We start from the raw sequence: 15,422 nt of genomic DNA, 5'->3' as shown, positions 1-15,422 counted from the left end.
GAGAGTGTTCCGTTTCGATTGTTAAATCAAAAGAAGAGACGGCGACGTGTGTTTCGAAGGTTGGATCGAAGGGATCGAGAACGATGCTCCGGTGGTGAGGCGAATCTCACGAACGGGTAGCTTCGCGCATCCGTCCATTAAAAACAAAAAAAAAGATACAACAAAAAATACATTATGTGTCAGTCACTAGTTAAAAGTATGGTATTTTTCTTATGCTTAACCAGAAGGCCACCGTTGAGGCCTAGGATGAGAATATGGTAATTGGGCATTGGTCTAACTAAGCATGCGCGAACCAATATGGTATATATACCTAAATATATATATATATGTATAAATATTTGTCTTATACCCACGGCTGTTGATCGCAGAGAACCAACAATCATCTAGTCTCTTTTTCTTAATATTTTTCTATCTCTTGTATATACACACTGAGTCTCATAACTGTGGAACCAATTAAAAGTTTTCAATTTTTGTACGTTAAACATGTTTGATATCGTATTGAGGAACTATTTATCCTTTTTTTCCTCACAAAGGACAAATTATGCGCAATAGAGTAAAGAGAAATGATGGAAATGTACTCGCAGTTTATTCTTGTTTCATAACATACAGCATAATATTTAATTATATAAAAATTGAATTCAAGATAGAATAAAATGAATATGTAACAATAGCTTTTGCAAGTTCAACTATTTAATCTTGCATACTTCTAATCAAGTTTCGTTGCATTGTAGCTGTTAAGAATTGAAAATTTTAAGGTGGTTTTATTGTTACAAGGCACAGTGTATTTATATTTTACTCTCTTTCATTCTTCTCTTTTTATTATCTCTTTCCTCGTTCTTTTTTAGATCTCTCTATATTTGCTCTATTTTTCTTTTTTTATATATTTATTGTATATTTCTATTTTTCTCTAGAGACTCTTTCCTCTCTCTCTCTCTTTCTTTTTCTTTCTATCTCTGTGTCAGCATCAGGAACGCCGTGAGCATGGTAAACCTACGACCTTAAGCATGAGAAAACCCTAGGGAAACCCATGAAAACTGTCGCCCACGCTTCACTCATCCGATTATTTGCGTTTCACGCGGCTAGAGAACCTCGAACCATCGATCGACGAGAACGAGGATCTCGAGATTCCTTATCGTTGCCAACGAATCGAGCTGGACAGTACAAAGCAGCTCGATTCGTACGTCGGCTGTAATAGATTAAGAAACGTCACCTCGGTCCGTGACAGTTCTTTGCTTCGAGTTCTTGTCTTCTTACGTTTCCAATGCCACGCGGCTTCGACGCTTTTTACGCTCGTTCGCTTTCACGACTGACGATCGAATTTTTTGGTTAAGAAACGCGTTGTTTCAGATTCACTCTTCTTTTCACAGCTTTTTCGAAGTTTTCTCGAGGAAAATAACGTTCGTTAATTTGTTTTTTAAAAATTCGTGCACGATGTTCTTGAAGAATTTCTTTTAACCCTTCTGTGACATTAGCTTCGGTGGTGATTTTGAAATTTGTTACATTTATATTATAATTAATGCTTATATGGCCTTAAATGCATGAAATATATTAGTATTATCAAACTATAAAATATCGATATAAATGAGTATAAATGGACCATCTATTCACAAAGAAACTATCATTGTTTTCTGTTATTTTATTATTTCTACAATTCGAATATTTCATCTTAATTCGTAACTAGCATCTACCTTTACATTAAAAGTATTACCACGCAAAAATACTTTAGAGTTTGTGGCATACGATTGTTGTGCGTGTACAACGATTAATCATTGAAGGGTTAATTAAATTCAGCTGACATTTCAATGTTTGAACAGCTGGAGGTTAATATAACTTGGGGGTGTTAAGTCTGTCTGGAACTCAGCTGTTTAAATAATTGGAGTTTGCAATATATTGAAACCTTTTCTATGTGCTCGTTTCTGTTACTATGTTTTTTTTATTATATATTATTCGGCATCCTAATCCTTCGCACTATCATCTTCATCATCAGAAAGCAAAACAAAACAAGAAATAACAATAGAGTTCTGACAATAATTCCACAAATATCATCGTATAGCACTAAATCTTAATTCAGTGCAAAGGATTATGATGCATAAATTTGAAATTATTCTCTTTTGTAAAAACACCCTTGTAAATTTGTCTAAATGTATAAAGATCAATTTTGTATTCTACCATTTTTAATAATTCGTAAAATAATAATATTAATCCCCTTTTAACAGATTTACCTACGAGGAGGTGGCAAGAACTGCGAAATCTCGAATGAGTAGGCTGCATGTACATTCGATGCTTTAGGTTGATGGTGAAACAGTCCCCGAAGGATTTAAATGCATGACCTTTTGTTTTCGAGAAATTAATAAATTCTTTTTTATTATTCTTTATTTAGCTTTTTTATTTTATTACTAGCTTTTAATTATTCTTTATTTATCATAATGGATATTTTTATCATGTTGTGAGTAGAGATTGTAATAGAAGCATTTAAAACATAAATAATAAGCAAGAACATAACTTCTCGAATAGTTTCTCGAGAACAAAGAGTCACATACTCAAATCTTTCTGGGGCTATCTTACCATTAACGGAAAGCATCAAATGCGCATACAGTCAACTCATTCGAGATTTCGCAGTACTTGCCATCTCCTTGTTCGCTCATAAATTGGAAATGGTAACAGAAACAAATTAAAATCAGAATCGATCTTCATCGATACGTAGAAACAACGGACGAAATTAAAAGAATAACCTCGATGAAGAAAAAATACATCTTAGAACGAAAAATAACGGTGGAAAAACTCTAAGCAATTTTTTAGTCGTCTCATTTTTCCATTCGTTCATACGTATCAACGAAGATTAAAAGAAGTCCCATTAAAATCTGTGATGAGACACTTTTTCAACAAGTTGGCCAAATTAAAAAAGTAAAAGAAACAATAAAAAGAGGAAGATAACTGTCACAGCTTCCTTTCCACGATATCACGAATATCTCAACCAGTCTGCAACGCGAAGTTAAACATGACAAAAAAAATGTTGCATCCGCGTCGGAAAGGAAACGGCGTTATCTGCGTCGACGTCGTTTGATAACCCATTTCGTGACGGACAAGGACAATGTCCGTTTCACGGAGGACCCGTAACTTGCTTCTGTTATCTTCATCAACGTGTCACATACACATACACTGTGCAGATAAATACGCTACCACCAGAAAGTATCCGGACCCTTGCTTATTACTAATAAGATTCTGTATTCTGAGTGCAAAATTGCAGGCAAATCGAGTTGCAATAAATTTATTCCATATAATCTGCAAAGTTGTGTATAATCAAATATTGTGACGCGGTTAGATTATATTGTTAAAAGCGTGATGTGCAATAGTAAAATCAGTATTTCTGATTATCAAACATTACAGAATTATTTTAATTTCTAAATTACGAGTCATTAAAAAAGATCTTCTAAACTGATAGGAATACGTTAGATATCGATACAAACAGTGATATTTGATATATTATTGCTATGTTTTTAACATATACTTCAGATTTACAGTCCATGTCCATTAAATTAGGACCATGTATACAAGTTTCGCACTTTTAACTGCAACACTATTGCATAAATATATAAATTCTGCTAAAAAGAGTATAAGCGAAACATGCGTAACATCTTAGTAATTAATATGAATTGTCGTGATACATCAAATTTAGTCGTATCTTCCGATGTTAATGAAAGATATTTAGTGATTTCGAATGGTCCCAATTCGATAGTGGACTAGGTTGATATGATGACTTTTTAAGAAACGTAGTAAATGCTACTTCTAATTATTACATTGATATTAATTTGAACACTTTGGCAACCTTCACATAGTGTTAGTACAGATCGATCGAAGTGTCCGGATACTGATAATCGGTAGTGCATACTGACCAGGCCGTGTACCATTATTTCATCCCCCTCCGTAATCGCATATATTCGTATTTGAATCGCCGTAGAGTAGAACATTGATTCAAGTAGCGTCAATCAGCGCTTTATTTAATAAATGATAACAATAATAATCGATTGAATATGTTTCGTGACGATTCTTTCAGCAGTCGACCGGTCAGATTTGGCCTCGCTTTACCGTGCACTTTGGAGAACAAGGAAAACGCGCGGCCGTACGTGATACGGGAGGACGCTGACGGCGATTCCGGAGACGGACAGGTACTCTACAGGGACGAGTACGACGATGAGAAAAGTAAGTACCGGAAACGAGTGCGGTGGAAATTTAGTGTAGGTAGCCCCCAGGGAATTATGAGGAAAAAAGTTTAGGAAAGTTTAATCCAGTGACTGCTATGGGAGTCATAGAGGTGAATAGAGAAGTGGATGTCTGAAGTGGTTAAATTAAATAAGTGGTTATGTCCGCGTAGCTTTTAGTATTCTTAATTTTATAGTAATAATATAAAGTATCGATCGTGTGTCCAAATATGTATAACCTGAAGACTGCATTAAAATAGAAATAGGAAAATTTATTCAGCAGTGAAATCTGTAGCGAGAACTCGTATATTTGCGAAAACTATAATAAAGTTTCATCCTATGTTGAATACAGCGTGTGATATCAATAACTGAGCTGTCTATCGCAAATTGCATGTGCATATCATTCGCACAATAGAGACGTCTCAAGAATGTGAATTGCGCTGGCTGTTAAAAACAGCCAGCGTCCTATATATAAAATTCATTGACTATTTTGACTTTGAAATTTCGATGCTCTAAGGATGCGAATTTGACAGAAAATGGCATTAAATTCGTCTTCCATTTTTTATTAAAAACTACGGCCAACTATTGATTTTTCAGTGGGAAGTTAATTAATGGATTATCAAAAGACGACTTAATTTCATTTGCCTCTGCGTTGGGAAAGTTCTGTCGTGAATTTTTTATACGCCCAAGGTTCGCCGTACGCTTCCATTAGCAACTTTTCCTTTTCTTTCTTTTTTTTTTTTCCATTTTCTCCATCTCTCCACATCGATATTATTAAACATTGAGGCATCGAATAACCACCGTTCGATCCACGTGTAGCCGATGGCCTCGATAACTCATCGACGAGCTTGACGATTAACTTATTCTCTCGTTTAACGTAGTTCAGTTATTGCAAACGTCACTTTCAACGTATATAACTTTCGACGTATACGTTGCGTTGATTCAATTATCTCCAAGAAAATAATTCTGCTTATGTAATTGCCACATTTTCGTTGACATCAAGACAAAGAACGAGCCGAGTCACAGTATGTCAAGACAAAACTTATTATTTACATTTTTCAATACATTTCTAGAAAAAAAGAAATCCATTTCACAGTTAAGCATGTTGCATTTTGATAGCAGTGGATGTGTTAAGGGAGCAAGCCCCGTGAGAAATATTTTTTAATAACATCTTAAACGAGGGCAAAAAGGATAAAAGCTTTTTTCAATGGAAGATTCGTTCGGTGTTGGTCGAGCTTAATGAGAAACACAATACCATCCTCGTCGTTCTTTTTTTCTTTCCTTTCTCTTTTTTTTTCTGTTCCTTTTTCTTTCTTTTTTTTCTTTTTTTTTTTTTCTTCTGGAGAAAGGAATTACATAAACGATGTAGCTGCAACACTACCGTATCTAATTGAAATTTCTTCTCCACTTTAACCTATGCAAATGTGAACGTGAACCCCTTAACAATTAATCCGAGGCAATTAAAGCGATTCGTTAATGATTCTTTCGATTACTTTTCCATCTTAACGTTACTCGATCCGATCCCACTTTAATTTACTTTATGCTGATCGCTAGGTTACGGATATTTATACAGATTTACATTTTTAGACACAATTAAAGAAATGGAATCTGTGCACAGAATTGTTGCATTTTCTAAATATTATAACGAATATTCTACTTTGGAGTACTTTATATATTATTGCATGTTATGTCCCATGATCTTTCAGATCGCAATGGAAAATAATAATCAGTAATAATTCGCTAGAGAAATTAATATAGAAGACATCTACTAAAGAATTAGCTATAGAAATCAAGAAGGAAAGAACACTAGCTGAGAAATTTACTTCGCCCATTACATAACCATTCTATATATTTTTGGATATATACATTCCTTATATTTTTGCACTTTTATATTTCCCATAAATGCCTAAAAATCATGAGACAGGAAGCTTTTATTTCTTTCTTCTTTTTTTTTTTAAAGGTTCTTTTTGCGATATTTAGCGTTATGGTGTTACAAGAATTATTGTAATATTTTACGTTTCTGGTGGAAGAAAGGCAGAAGGATAGCTTTAATTTTTAAGAGAACGAAATTGCTCTTAAAGGGAACTAAACATGTATAATTTAGAGTAAAAGTTCGAGACAAAAATTCAATGTAACTTTTATGTGTTTGAATAAAGCGAAAACTCGATAACCCAATATTTCAAACGGGTATCCTGCAATAATGTTGGACATTGTTAAAGCACACTTTTGTTCGAATAATGCATAACGAATAATATTTTATTTGCTATACATTCATTTGTGTATGTGAAAAAGTATTACATTACTATTATGTAAAGACTAAATGCGTGAAAATTGTTTTGTAACGAATATGACAATAATATACGACAATATAGCACGAAGATTTTGTATAAAAATATTGCATCGTAAACATGACTTCTGGTCTTGGACTAATTCCACTTCGTATATCCAATTAGACACTACTCGACGCTTCGTTCAACAACTCAAACCAGTCGTATCTCTACAACTAAGAGCTCAGCAGATCACGTTTGTTAAGTTCGTTTGCTTAGTTTCATCCTGAAGGAGCATGCTAGTCCGAATTATCCTTGCGTATATATGTTTTTAACCAAAATAATTAAAAACTTTAAAGCCCTTCGCGATAATCAAACCTTTTAAACGCGACGTGCATTTCCGTTAAAAAATCTTAGGATATCTCTCATTTTTGATTGCATGGAAAGAGATTTATTTCACTTATTATATATATAGTTATTTCATATAGTCTTGCATATGTGTATAAACATCCGTAATATGTTCATAAACAAACAAAATTCCAATTATATTTGTGGCTTGGTGCAAGAAGTGTCCAATGTTATACTTTTACAGAAAAAAAGTTAAACCCGGTGTTGAGTTTGTGAATAATTTTACATTCTATATAAAAAACGACGATTTCAAATTCTACCTAAAAATTATTATAATGGCATTTGTATATGCCAGTGTGAACATTTTTCATAGAATCAACTTCCTACAAAAGGATAGCAAAGTCAACATGAAACACGCAAATAACATAAGCTTTAGTTTTCTCTCCTTGCATCAGAAAAGAAATCCGAAATAGCAGAAACTTCTATCTTCTTCGTGTCAGAAATTATTTGAACGAATCTTTGAACATATCTTTCAATCCTTAATTTTATGAACACTGACATTGGTACTTCTTGCATCAAGTCACAGGCATGACAATTGATCAAAAGAAATTTCTTCATACCTTTATTACCTACTTTATTATCCACCTCATTATTTACTTAATTCTTCTGACTTTAAAGCAAGTACAATAATTATTCGAAGATGTTTGAGCGAGGATGTACTTTGTGTTTTTCCTAACAAGAAAGGCGATGATAAAGTGAAGTGGTTTCGAACAAGGGTGGACAGGTACTTTACGGGATAAAATATGAGGCGTGAAAGGGTCGTAAAAAGATGGCGATAGCTTGATTGCCAAACACACGAAATAAGCATTCGCAGTCCGGACTAATTATACTCCCGGCGCGATACGTTTATTCACATAGACAAACGCGTGATCACGCAAACGCCTCGAAGGTTATATTAATCCTCGAAGATCGCTGGCAAGCAGTTCAGTGTGTTTCTGGCCGTTGCGTTGTTTTGAATTAACGATCTTCCTACGAAACGCAGATTATCGTCCTATCGAACCATCGGAAACTATAATGGAAAGTTCGTCAGTTTGTTAAAAAATCTAAATCAGTCGTCTCGAACCTACAAATTCTTTAAAGTTTGTAGTTTGAAGCTTGAAGAAGTTGTCAATTCAATCTAAACCTAATCTAAATTGATTCATTTACGAATTTGCGGACTCGGGCCGAGATCGATTCGAGGAAGATTACCTCGGAAGGGAATTTTAATTTTTGGAAAAGATTAAGGAAAGAATTAACAGTGCGATGACACCATGCTGTCAATCTGGACTGCGTCGACTTTGTCGATCGCCTGTGGCTCGATGGATTTTTTTAAACACGAGCCTCCTATACGTCGTAGCCTTAGCTGTTCCTCCCTCTTCAGTGGTAAATCGAAATTGAATTTAAATCGGTGGTTAAAATACAAAAGAATCGATGAAAAATTAACGTGTACTTTGGTTGTCTATATACAGCATGTTGATTTAGGCGACAGTGAGGAATCTTATTAGTGGATTAAGAATTTATGATATATATTTTTGTGAATACAGTTAAACAAATGGACTCTTATTAGACATTTGTTTTACTTATTACATTCTATAACGAGTACTGTATTTAGAATATTTTATTTTCGTATATTATATTCTGTAATATAATTTTATACATTGAAATCTTAGTATATAAAGTTTGCAATTTTAGATTTGCAAAGTTAAATTTTGCAATTTTTTATATTACGATCTATTGTTGATTTAATGTTGATTAATTCTTATTTGGAATAATTTTTTATCGGATAGTCAGAAGTGTCTCAAAAATAGCGGCGATGAATCACATTACAATTAATACCTTGTATAGTTTGATCAAAAAGTCAGTGTCAAATTCTTCAGAAAGATTACACCATCTCGGAAGTAATTACAGACCATGTAGAGTAGAATAAAAAGATTCCAATTTTAAATTAATATCGGAAGAAAATTCCTGTAATCTAATATTTAAAAATAAGATGCCATTAATAGCAATTAATTTATCCTTTACCATTAAATGCTTTAAAAAGTTAATTAGTGTCATTTCGAAAGTAATATTCATCTGCGAAAAGGAGCTCCATGAGTTAGCGTCTCGTGAACATATAAGTCATGTTTAATTAAGAAACTAATTGTTTCTCTAATTGCAGGCCGGTTGGCAGCAAAGATTGCGCGCAAGGAGTCGCTGTCGCTGAAGCTCGCCCTCAGGCCAGATAGGCAGGAGCTCATCAACAGGAACATCCTTCAACTACAGACGGACAATGAGAGGCAGGAAACGAAGGAGGCAATTGGTGCCAAGCTTATCAGGTGAACAAATGTTCCTCATTTTTTCTTACAAAGTATTACAAAATATTTTTTATTATAAACAAGAAACAAATTGATAAAATTATTTCTGTTCTTCTTTTTTTAATTCTCAATTGATCTCTGAAGATTACAGTAATTAATAAATTGGTATAACATACTCACAATCTAAATAGAAATTAAATAAAAAAAGACCAAACAGAAAATGCAATTAACTTTTTGAAATCAAATGAAATTTATTCTTGTCTGCCTAAAACAGAAATACAATTTTCTATCAAACAGATTCATTTCCATAAAAGCAGAGAAATGTTTTTTCGTTAAAAGTTACCAGATAAAAAAGGGCAAGGTACAATTAACTTTCTGAAACAAATAACTTCTATTTCCATCCCAACAAAGAAAGGTAATTTTCAATCAAACAGATTCACTTTCATAATATAAAAAAAAAAAACAAGAAAAAGAAGCTCGTTATAAGCTTCGATAAACTCATCGTCCTTAGCGATGGTAAAATAAAATAAATGATAATAGATGAAAGCACGGCAAACATTATTCGAGGGCGGTCCATTGATTGTTTGCATTGAAACGGCCATTGAATCCTCGCATATCTCGCTTTGCCATGAATAGTGACGTCTGCGGCCATAGAAAAGCATTGCCTGAACTGTTAACGATATCAGGCCGGCGAAGTAGTTAACGTTTCGTTTGAATTTATGCACTCGCATTGGCGTAGCTACGAATCATAAATTCAGGACTAAACCAAGAACGCGAACGATTTTCTTCCACAAGCTAAGCCCTTTAGGGTGAATACGAATTTCTCGATCGTCATTGACGAGTTTTCTAGAATCGATGTTGTTACACTTGCTCGCGGAAGTATTCGAGTATTTGAAAGTATTACACAGTGGTTACAAAATTTGTAAAAATATTTGTATATGCACATTCTAATTTTTCAATAAGGCGTGTTTTCATCAGGTTCCACATCTCACTTTCATAGTATATTATTAATTTTTCTAGACATAAGAAAGCACTACCAAATGATATGAAACTTGATATATTCAGACATAATTGATTGATATAGAAATGCTATAATAAATGGTGCAGATACAAAAATGGTGCAAACACTTTTTATGACTACTGTAGAAGCTTTTTATAAATACATGAACGTCACGAGAGAAAATAATATAATGGGTACATTTTTGCTGACTTTCTGATTTTAATATTACTCCATGATCATATAGTAGAATTTTGATATAACAATTTCAGACTTTATCAATATAATCGCAATACTCGTGTCTAATTACAAACCTAATGAAATTTCAAGAAGTTTCGTATAGTGCACAAAATTAATTTATCACGGAAGAAGAATATAACAGGTACATTTTTGTTGATTTTCCGATTTTAATATTACTCATATAGGAGAATTTTGATATAACAATTTCAGACTTTACCAATGTAATCGCAATAATTGCACAAAATAAATTTATACAAATTTTTTACGTAATACTATATAAATACTATATTCTATATAATATTCGAAAACTACGCACGTACGAAGGTATTCGAATATCCTTGATGCCTCCGTTTATTGATTTTCCTTCGCGAAAGTTTAATCATTCATTGGTGGATTGAAATTGGCCGTACGGCTTCGATGTTAAAGTAGAAGATGTTAAAACGTAAAAGATTGTTTGTTGAATCGTGTGGAAATATAGAACAGTCAAAAGTGCACTTCGTTTCGCTCATTACGTGGAGGAAGTGCACAAAACGTATTATCTTTGGCTTATGAGAAAACAGTTGATATCGAAGTCTGTATATGTATTGTTAGAACTTGAAAAAGATTTAGATCCCGTTTCATATTTAACCTTTCGACTTCTTGAATAATTTTTTTTACGAAGAACTTTATTTCATTTCTGGCAGTTCAGTATTTTTCTTTTAACTTTAACTGTGAAGATCACGCGGCAAAATGCGGTAGCCCCCGTTTTGTTGATCTCCTGACTTTTTATGTCACTCGGTAGCTAAACAGAGTAGCTAGTATAAGATAGTTTGAGAAGGGATTAACTTGATAAACTCGAAAATGCAAGTCTTTTAAAAATAAGAAATAAATTCTAAAATGTTTTGTCAAGAAACGAGTAATTAATTTAATTCTATCTACGTATAATTAACGTTGTTAATATTTTTTAAACGTGCAAGAAAGTGACAAAAACACGAATTTCACTGCAAAGATAATTTTCCTATGGGTTTGGTTAACAACATATTCAATTCTAAAGTTTCTCTCCTATAACTGACGATAAACTTGTAACAATCATTATAGATTCATTTTCTGAAATGTCAAAACATCTATTTATAATATTTGCAAGAATGAATTTAATACTTCCCAAAAGTGTGAAGAATATAAAAGCAAATTGACAAATGTCATTAAGGACAATACGTCGGATCACGGGGCAAACAGAAGATAATCCCGATGATTCACTTATTTGTCTTCGTGTGAATTTTACGCTCTCCCTTGATCGATCCAATCGATTGAAAGAAAAGCAACTTTAAACTTATACTGATTCGCGTGGCATTCTTGTTTCAGGCGGCTGAGTATGCGGCCGACGCAGGAAGAACTGGAGGAACGAAACATTTTGAAAAGTAAGCTCCAAACGAAATTAGCTTTTTGCAAAATATCTGTCTTTGTTAATTGAAATTGAAACTATGTATTAACTTGTTGCGGATGAAATGGTCGAATACTTGATACTATTTTTTGAATTTAATAGATTTATCGGAAATAAAACTGTTAATCAAAGTAATATTAAAAGCTACCGAGCAGGGAAGCAAAATGTTAAAGTATGATCCGTCATTTCCAACTAAAATTTTTCACACTAAAGGTAGATTTTTCTCTGCAATATCTGCAAATCTATTTATTTTGACCTTTTCAAACTTCTTTAATGTTCTGTATTTTCGCCGAATTCTGCAAAAATTTCAGGTTATTTATTAACACGTCTATTTTATTATGTAATAAAAGAGGGTTTTTTTCTACAGAATTGAAACAAAAGTGAAATTTTGCATCTGTCCAAATGGACCCAAGAGTAATACGGAGAATTAATATAACTTCTCCAAAAGTTATCCCAATGTTACGAGCAACTTTTAATCGTATTATCTTCAAGTTTAATTCTTGTTTAAGAAAAACAAGCTGCTTCGATGCTTTCTCCGCGTAATATCTATGTAATAAAATAATTGTCAGAATTGACAAAAGTTCAATTAATATATTGTATTCAGCTAATTTCAAATTTATAATCAATGTGTTATTAATAATGATTGATAAATAATATTGAAAGATTAAATATGTAAGATTTTACGCTTTTGTAAAATCGATCGTTTCATACGTAGCAAGTAAATATCAAGATTGTTCGCATACTTCGATGTTTTTACAATTTTTCCATTTTCTCGGCCACGCGATAAATCTTGGATAAAATATGATGCCCGCGTAATCTATTTACAGAGCAAAGTCCTGCAGAGGAGAAGAAACAAAAAGAGGAGAAAAAGCGGTATCTACTGCGGAAGCTCAGCTTTCGACCGACCGTCGAGGAGCTCAAGGAAAAGAAGGTGCGTTTCGTTCAGTTTTACCGTTATAACATTATGCTATGAAATCGAAACAACCAAGAAAGTAAAAAAAATGTTGGATTTTTTTCTGTATTTTATTAGATTATCAGGTTCAACGACTACATCGAAGTCACACAGGCTCATGATTACGACAGAAGGGCTGATAAACCCTGGACGCGATTGACTCCTAAGGACAAAGCAGCCATTAGAAAGGAGTTGAACGAGTTTAAGAGTTCGGAGATGGCCGTTCATGAAGACAGCCGACACCTCACTAGGTACGCTGTTTTTTCATGTATTTATGATGGAAATATAAAGATAATTCTGACATGCCCTGTATATTCATTTATTTATGAGACAGATTAATCTTTTTAGTTTAAAAACAATAGAAATTCTAGATTATTAGATAATTAATATGTTTGATAATTAATATATTTTATTAGAAGTAAAAATATGAAATTTCCATAAATTCAGACATGAGATTATTTGCATCGTTCACAGATAATAATAACTGCATTTTTGTATCTATCATAACACGCTGAATTGGCACGAGAAACAAATGAAATAGACAGACAATGTGTTTGTTCTTTTACACACAAAGTACTGCAATTCATGTTATAACCCCCAAGAAACTACTATAGAAGCTTTAAATTGTACTTTTATTGCGTTCCAACGAAACCAATTTCAAATAAAACCTTAATCCTTTGGATTCTTCTGTGCCACTGCAGACACATAGATAACAGAAAAATTATATCTGTATTATCTTCTGTAATAAAGAATGGAAAATAAAAAGAAGACTACAGTCTAAATAAATTTAAAACCCTTATCGAAACAAAGTTCTTAATTTCAGAAGATTTTGCTATAAAAGTGTACTGGAGATTTCAAAGGATTAACGAAATAGATTGCTCGAAATTAAATTCAATATCGTCTGATAGAAATCAATCGCTATCCCACCCATTCCAGCCGGTCCATTAACTACAGACTCAAGTAGCGCATTTGTATTCTGCTCGGTTACAGGTTCCATAGGCCATGACAATTGCAATGTGTTGAGGTGCTACAGTGTGGTGCGGGTATAGGTGAAGGTGCAGTGTGGTGGCCTCGCGTCGAGGCTGGATAACAAAAATAAAATCTCTCTCGGTTGATCGTGGCTACCGGGGTTATTTCACGACAAGAGGAGTTTTTGCTAATACTCCGTTTGTACTCGGGGCGACGGTGACGGTGGTTTCTTTTTATGACGTTGCTGCGTCGTGTTGTCATTCGTCGTCATCGTCCTCGTCGTCATCGTGTCATGCATTGCGTCTCTCTCATCGGTAGATCGTCCTATCCATCACCCACGCATCGGGGTCATCCGCCATTCGCGCTGACGACGAACGTCTCCACGACGTCGACGAAGATTGTGATATAGGGTGGCCCGTCCTATGGAGTAATTGAGGAAAGAGAAAACGTAACAAAGCGATCGCGTCGGGTCACTCGCTGATTTCTCTTTGTTAGAAAAAAAAAAGACTCGTTCACGCCTGAGCTCATCTGACGCGTCTATTAAAATTACTCCGTTCTTTGGATAAAATTGTCGGAATGTCCAGTGTGACGATCTTTTTGAGCACTTTTGCATTCTTTCGATGCCAAACTAAGAAAACAAATAGAGGAAAAATAAAGAAGAGAGAGAGAGAGAGAGGAGATCGATAGAAGACTAAGATTGCAGCGTTAGAAATTTGCAACTTAGAAAATCGAAAACGTCGTTCTATAATGATATGAGACTCTTTTTGTACGAATGTTCGTGGAGCTATTTAAAAATGAAAGAGCAGGTAATTGCTTGTTTCATTTAAAGTTAATGCTTCACGTCGACTACGAAACTTTGCCATCTCTCAGAATTTCTTATTGCGAGGCATTGACTTGACTTTTATGGGAAATAATTAGATTGAGATGTAATTGAAAAGAGAGATTTATATATCCTTAAAGTACATTTTCAGATAAACTCTAAGATAATATGAAAATTAAGCGTATACATTGGAAGTAGCTAGATGAAGATAGAAAGATAGCACGATCGACGAAGGTGGCTCTTTAAACAGTCCCTCTTCATGATAGAAGAAATTCGTTTAATAGAGGGAAGGGAAAAAGGGCACGTGAGCTCGCAGGTGAACGGGTCTTTCTGTAGATTTTAGATCATAACTTCTCCTTTTGCCATCAGGCTAGCTCGTCAGTGTCACCTGGCAACAAAACGTGTATACGTAAAGAAAAAAGCGACTCCTAAAGAAAAAAGTTTTAATCCTTTAGCATTCGTATGATAACAATATCTTGCGGATAGTTCGCGAAATACTCAAACTCGACGTGAGATGAATGTGCATCACGATAGGTGATTAAAAAACAAATGAAAGAAAAGTGGGGAAGAACGTCGATGAGAAAGATTGATTTAGCTTTCGATTTAGTTGTTTAAAGATGGGTTAGTTTGAAATATTTTTATACGTTGACGTTCAATAAAAAAAACCGATAGGGAATTGTTATCATCGACTCGATTTTTTCAATCGAACAAAATAAAAGCCTCGTTTTTTTAATCGACAAAACGATCGAACAAAGAGTAAGAGAAAAATGAAAAAAAAAAAGGAAATACAATGAAAAAAAAAACGCATAGCTTCGTGATATATATGGCGACTATTATGTGATTTATCGATAGAATTCCACGGATCGTGATTTTTATC

At 33.8% G+C, this 15,422-nt stretch overlaps 1 protein-coding gene across 7 annotated transcripts in view; it reads left to right on the top strand.

Moving 5' to 3' along the window:
* The window catches only part of LOC126916656 (phosphatase and actin regulator 4B), a 356,259-nt gene that overhangs the window by 334,978 nt on the left and 5,859 nt on the right, over window positions 1-15,422 (top strand). For 4 of the 7 annotated variants that reach the window (XM_050722676.1, XM_050722675.1, XM_050722674.1 and 1 more), the window contains 7 exons: window positions 225-257; window positions 4,055-4,200; window positions 9,012-9,168; window positions 11,726-11,781; window positions 12,632-12,735; window positions 12,835-13,007; window positions 13,747-15,422. The exon at window positions 13,747-15,422 is cut by the window's right edge and continues 5,859 nt beyond it. In XM_050722676.1, the coding sequence (XP_050578633.1) occupies window positions 225-257; window positions 4,055-4,200; window positions 9,012-9,168; window positions 11,726-11,781; window positions 12,632-12,735; window positions 12,835-13,007; window positions 13,747-13,762 (685 nt within the window). In that variant the 3' untranslated portion in view covers window positions 13,763-15,422. The remainder of the gene's footprint in view (window positions 1-224; window positions 258-4,054; window positions 4,201-9,011; window positions 9,169-11,725; window positions 11,782-12,631; window positions 12,736-12,834; window positions 13,008-13,746) is intronic. The other 3 variants (XM_050722670.1, XM_050722673.1, XM_050722671.1) reach the window with 3 other exon arrangements.

Source organism: Bombus affinis, chromosome 5 (genome assembly GCF_024516045.1).
Source record: "Bombus affinis isolate iyBomAffi1 chromosome 5, iyBomAffi1.2, whole genome shotgun sequence".
Lineage (NCBI taxonomy): Eukaryota > Metazoa > Arthropoda > Insecta > Hymenoptera > Apidae > Bombus > Bombus affinis.
This window is presented reverse-complemented; position numbering and strand designations above follow the sequence as displayed.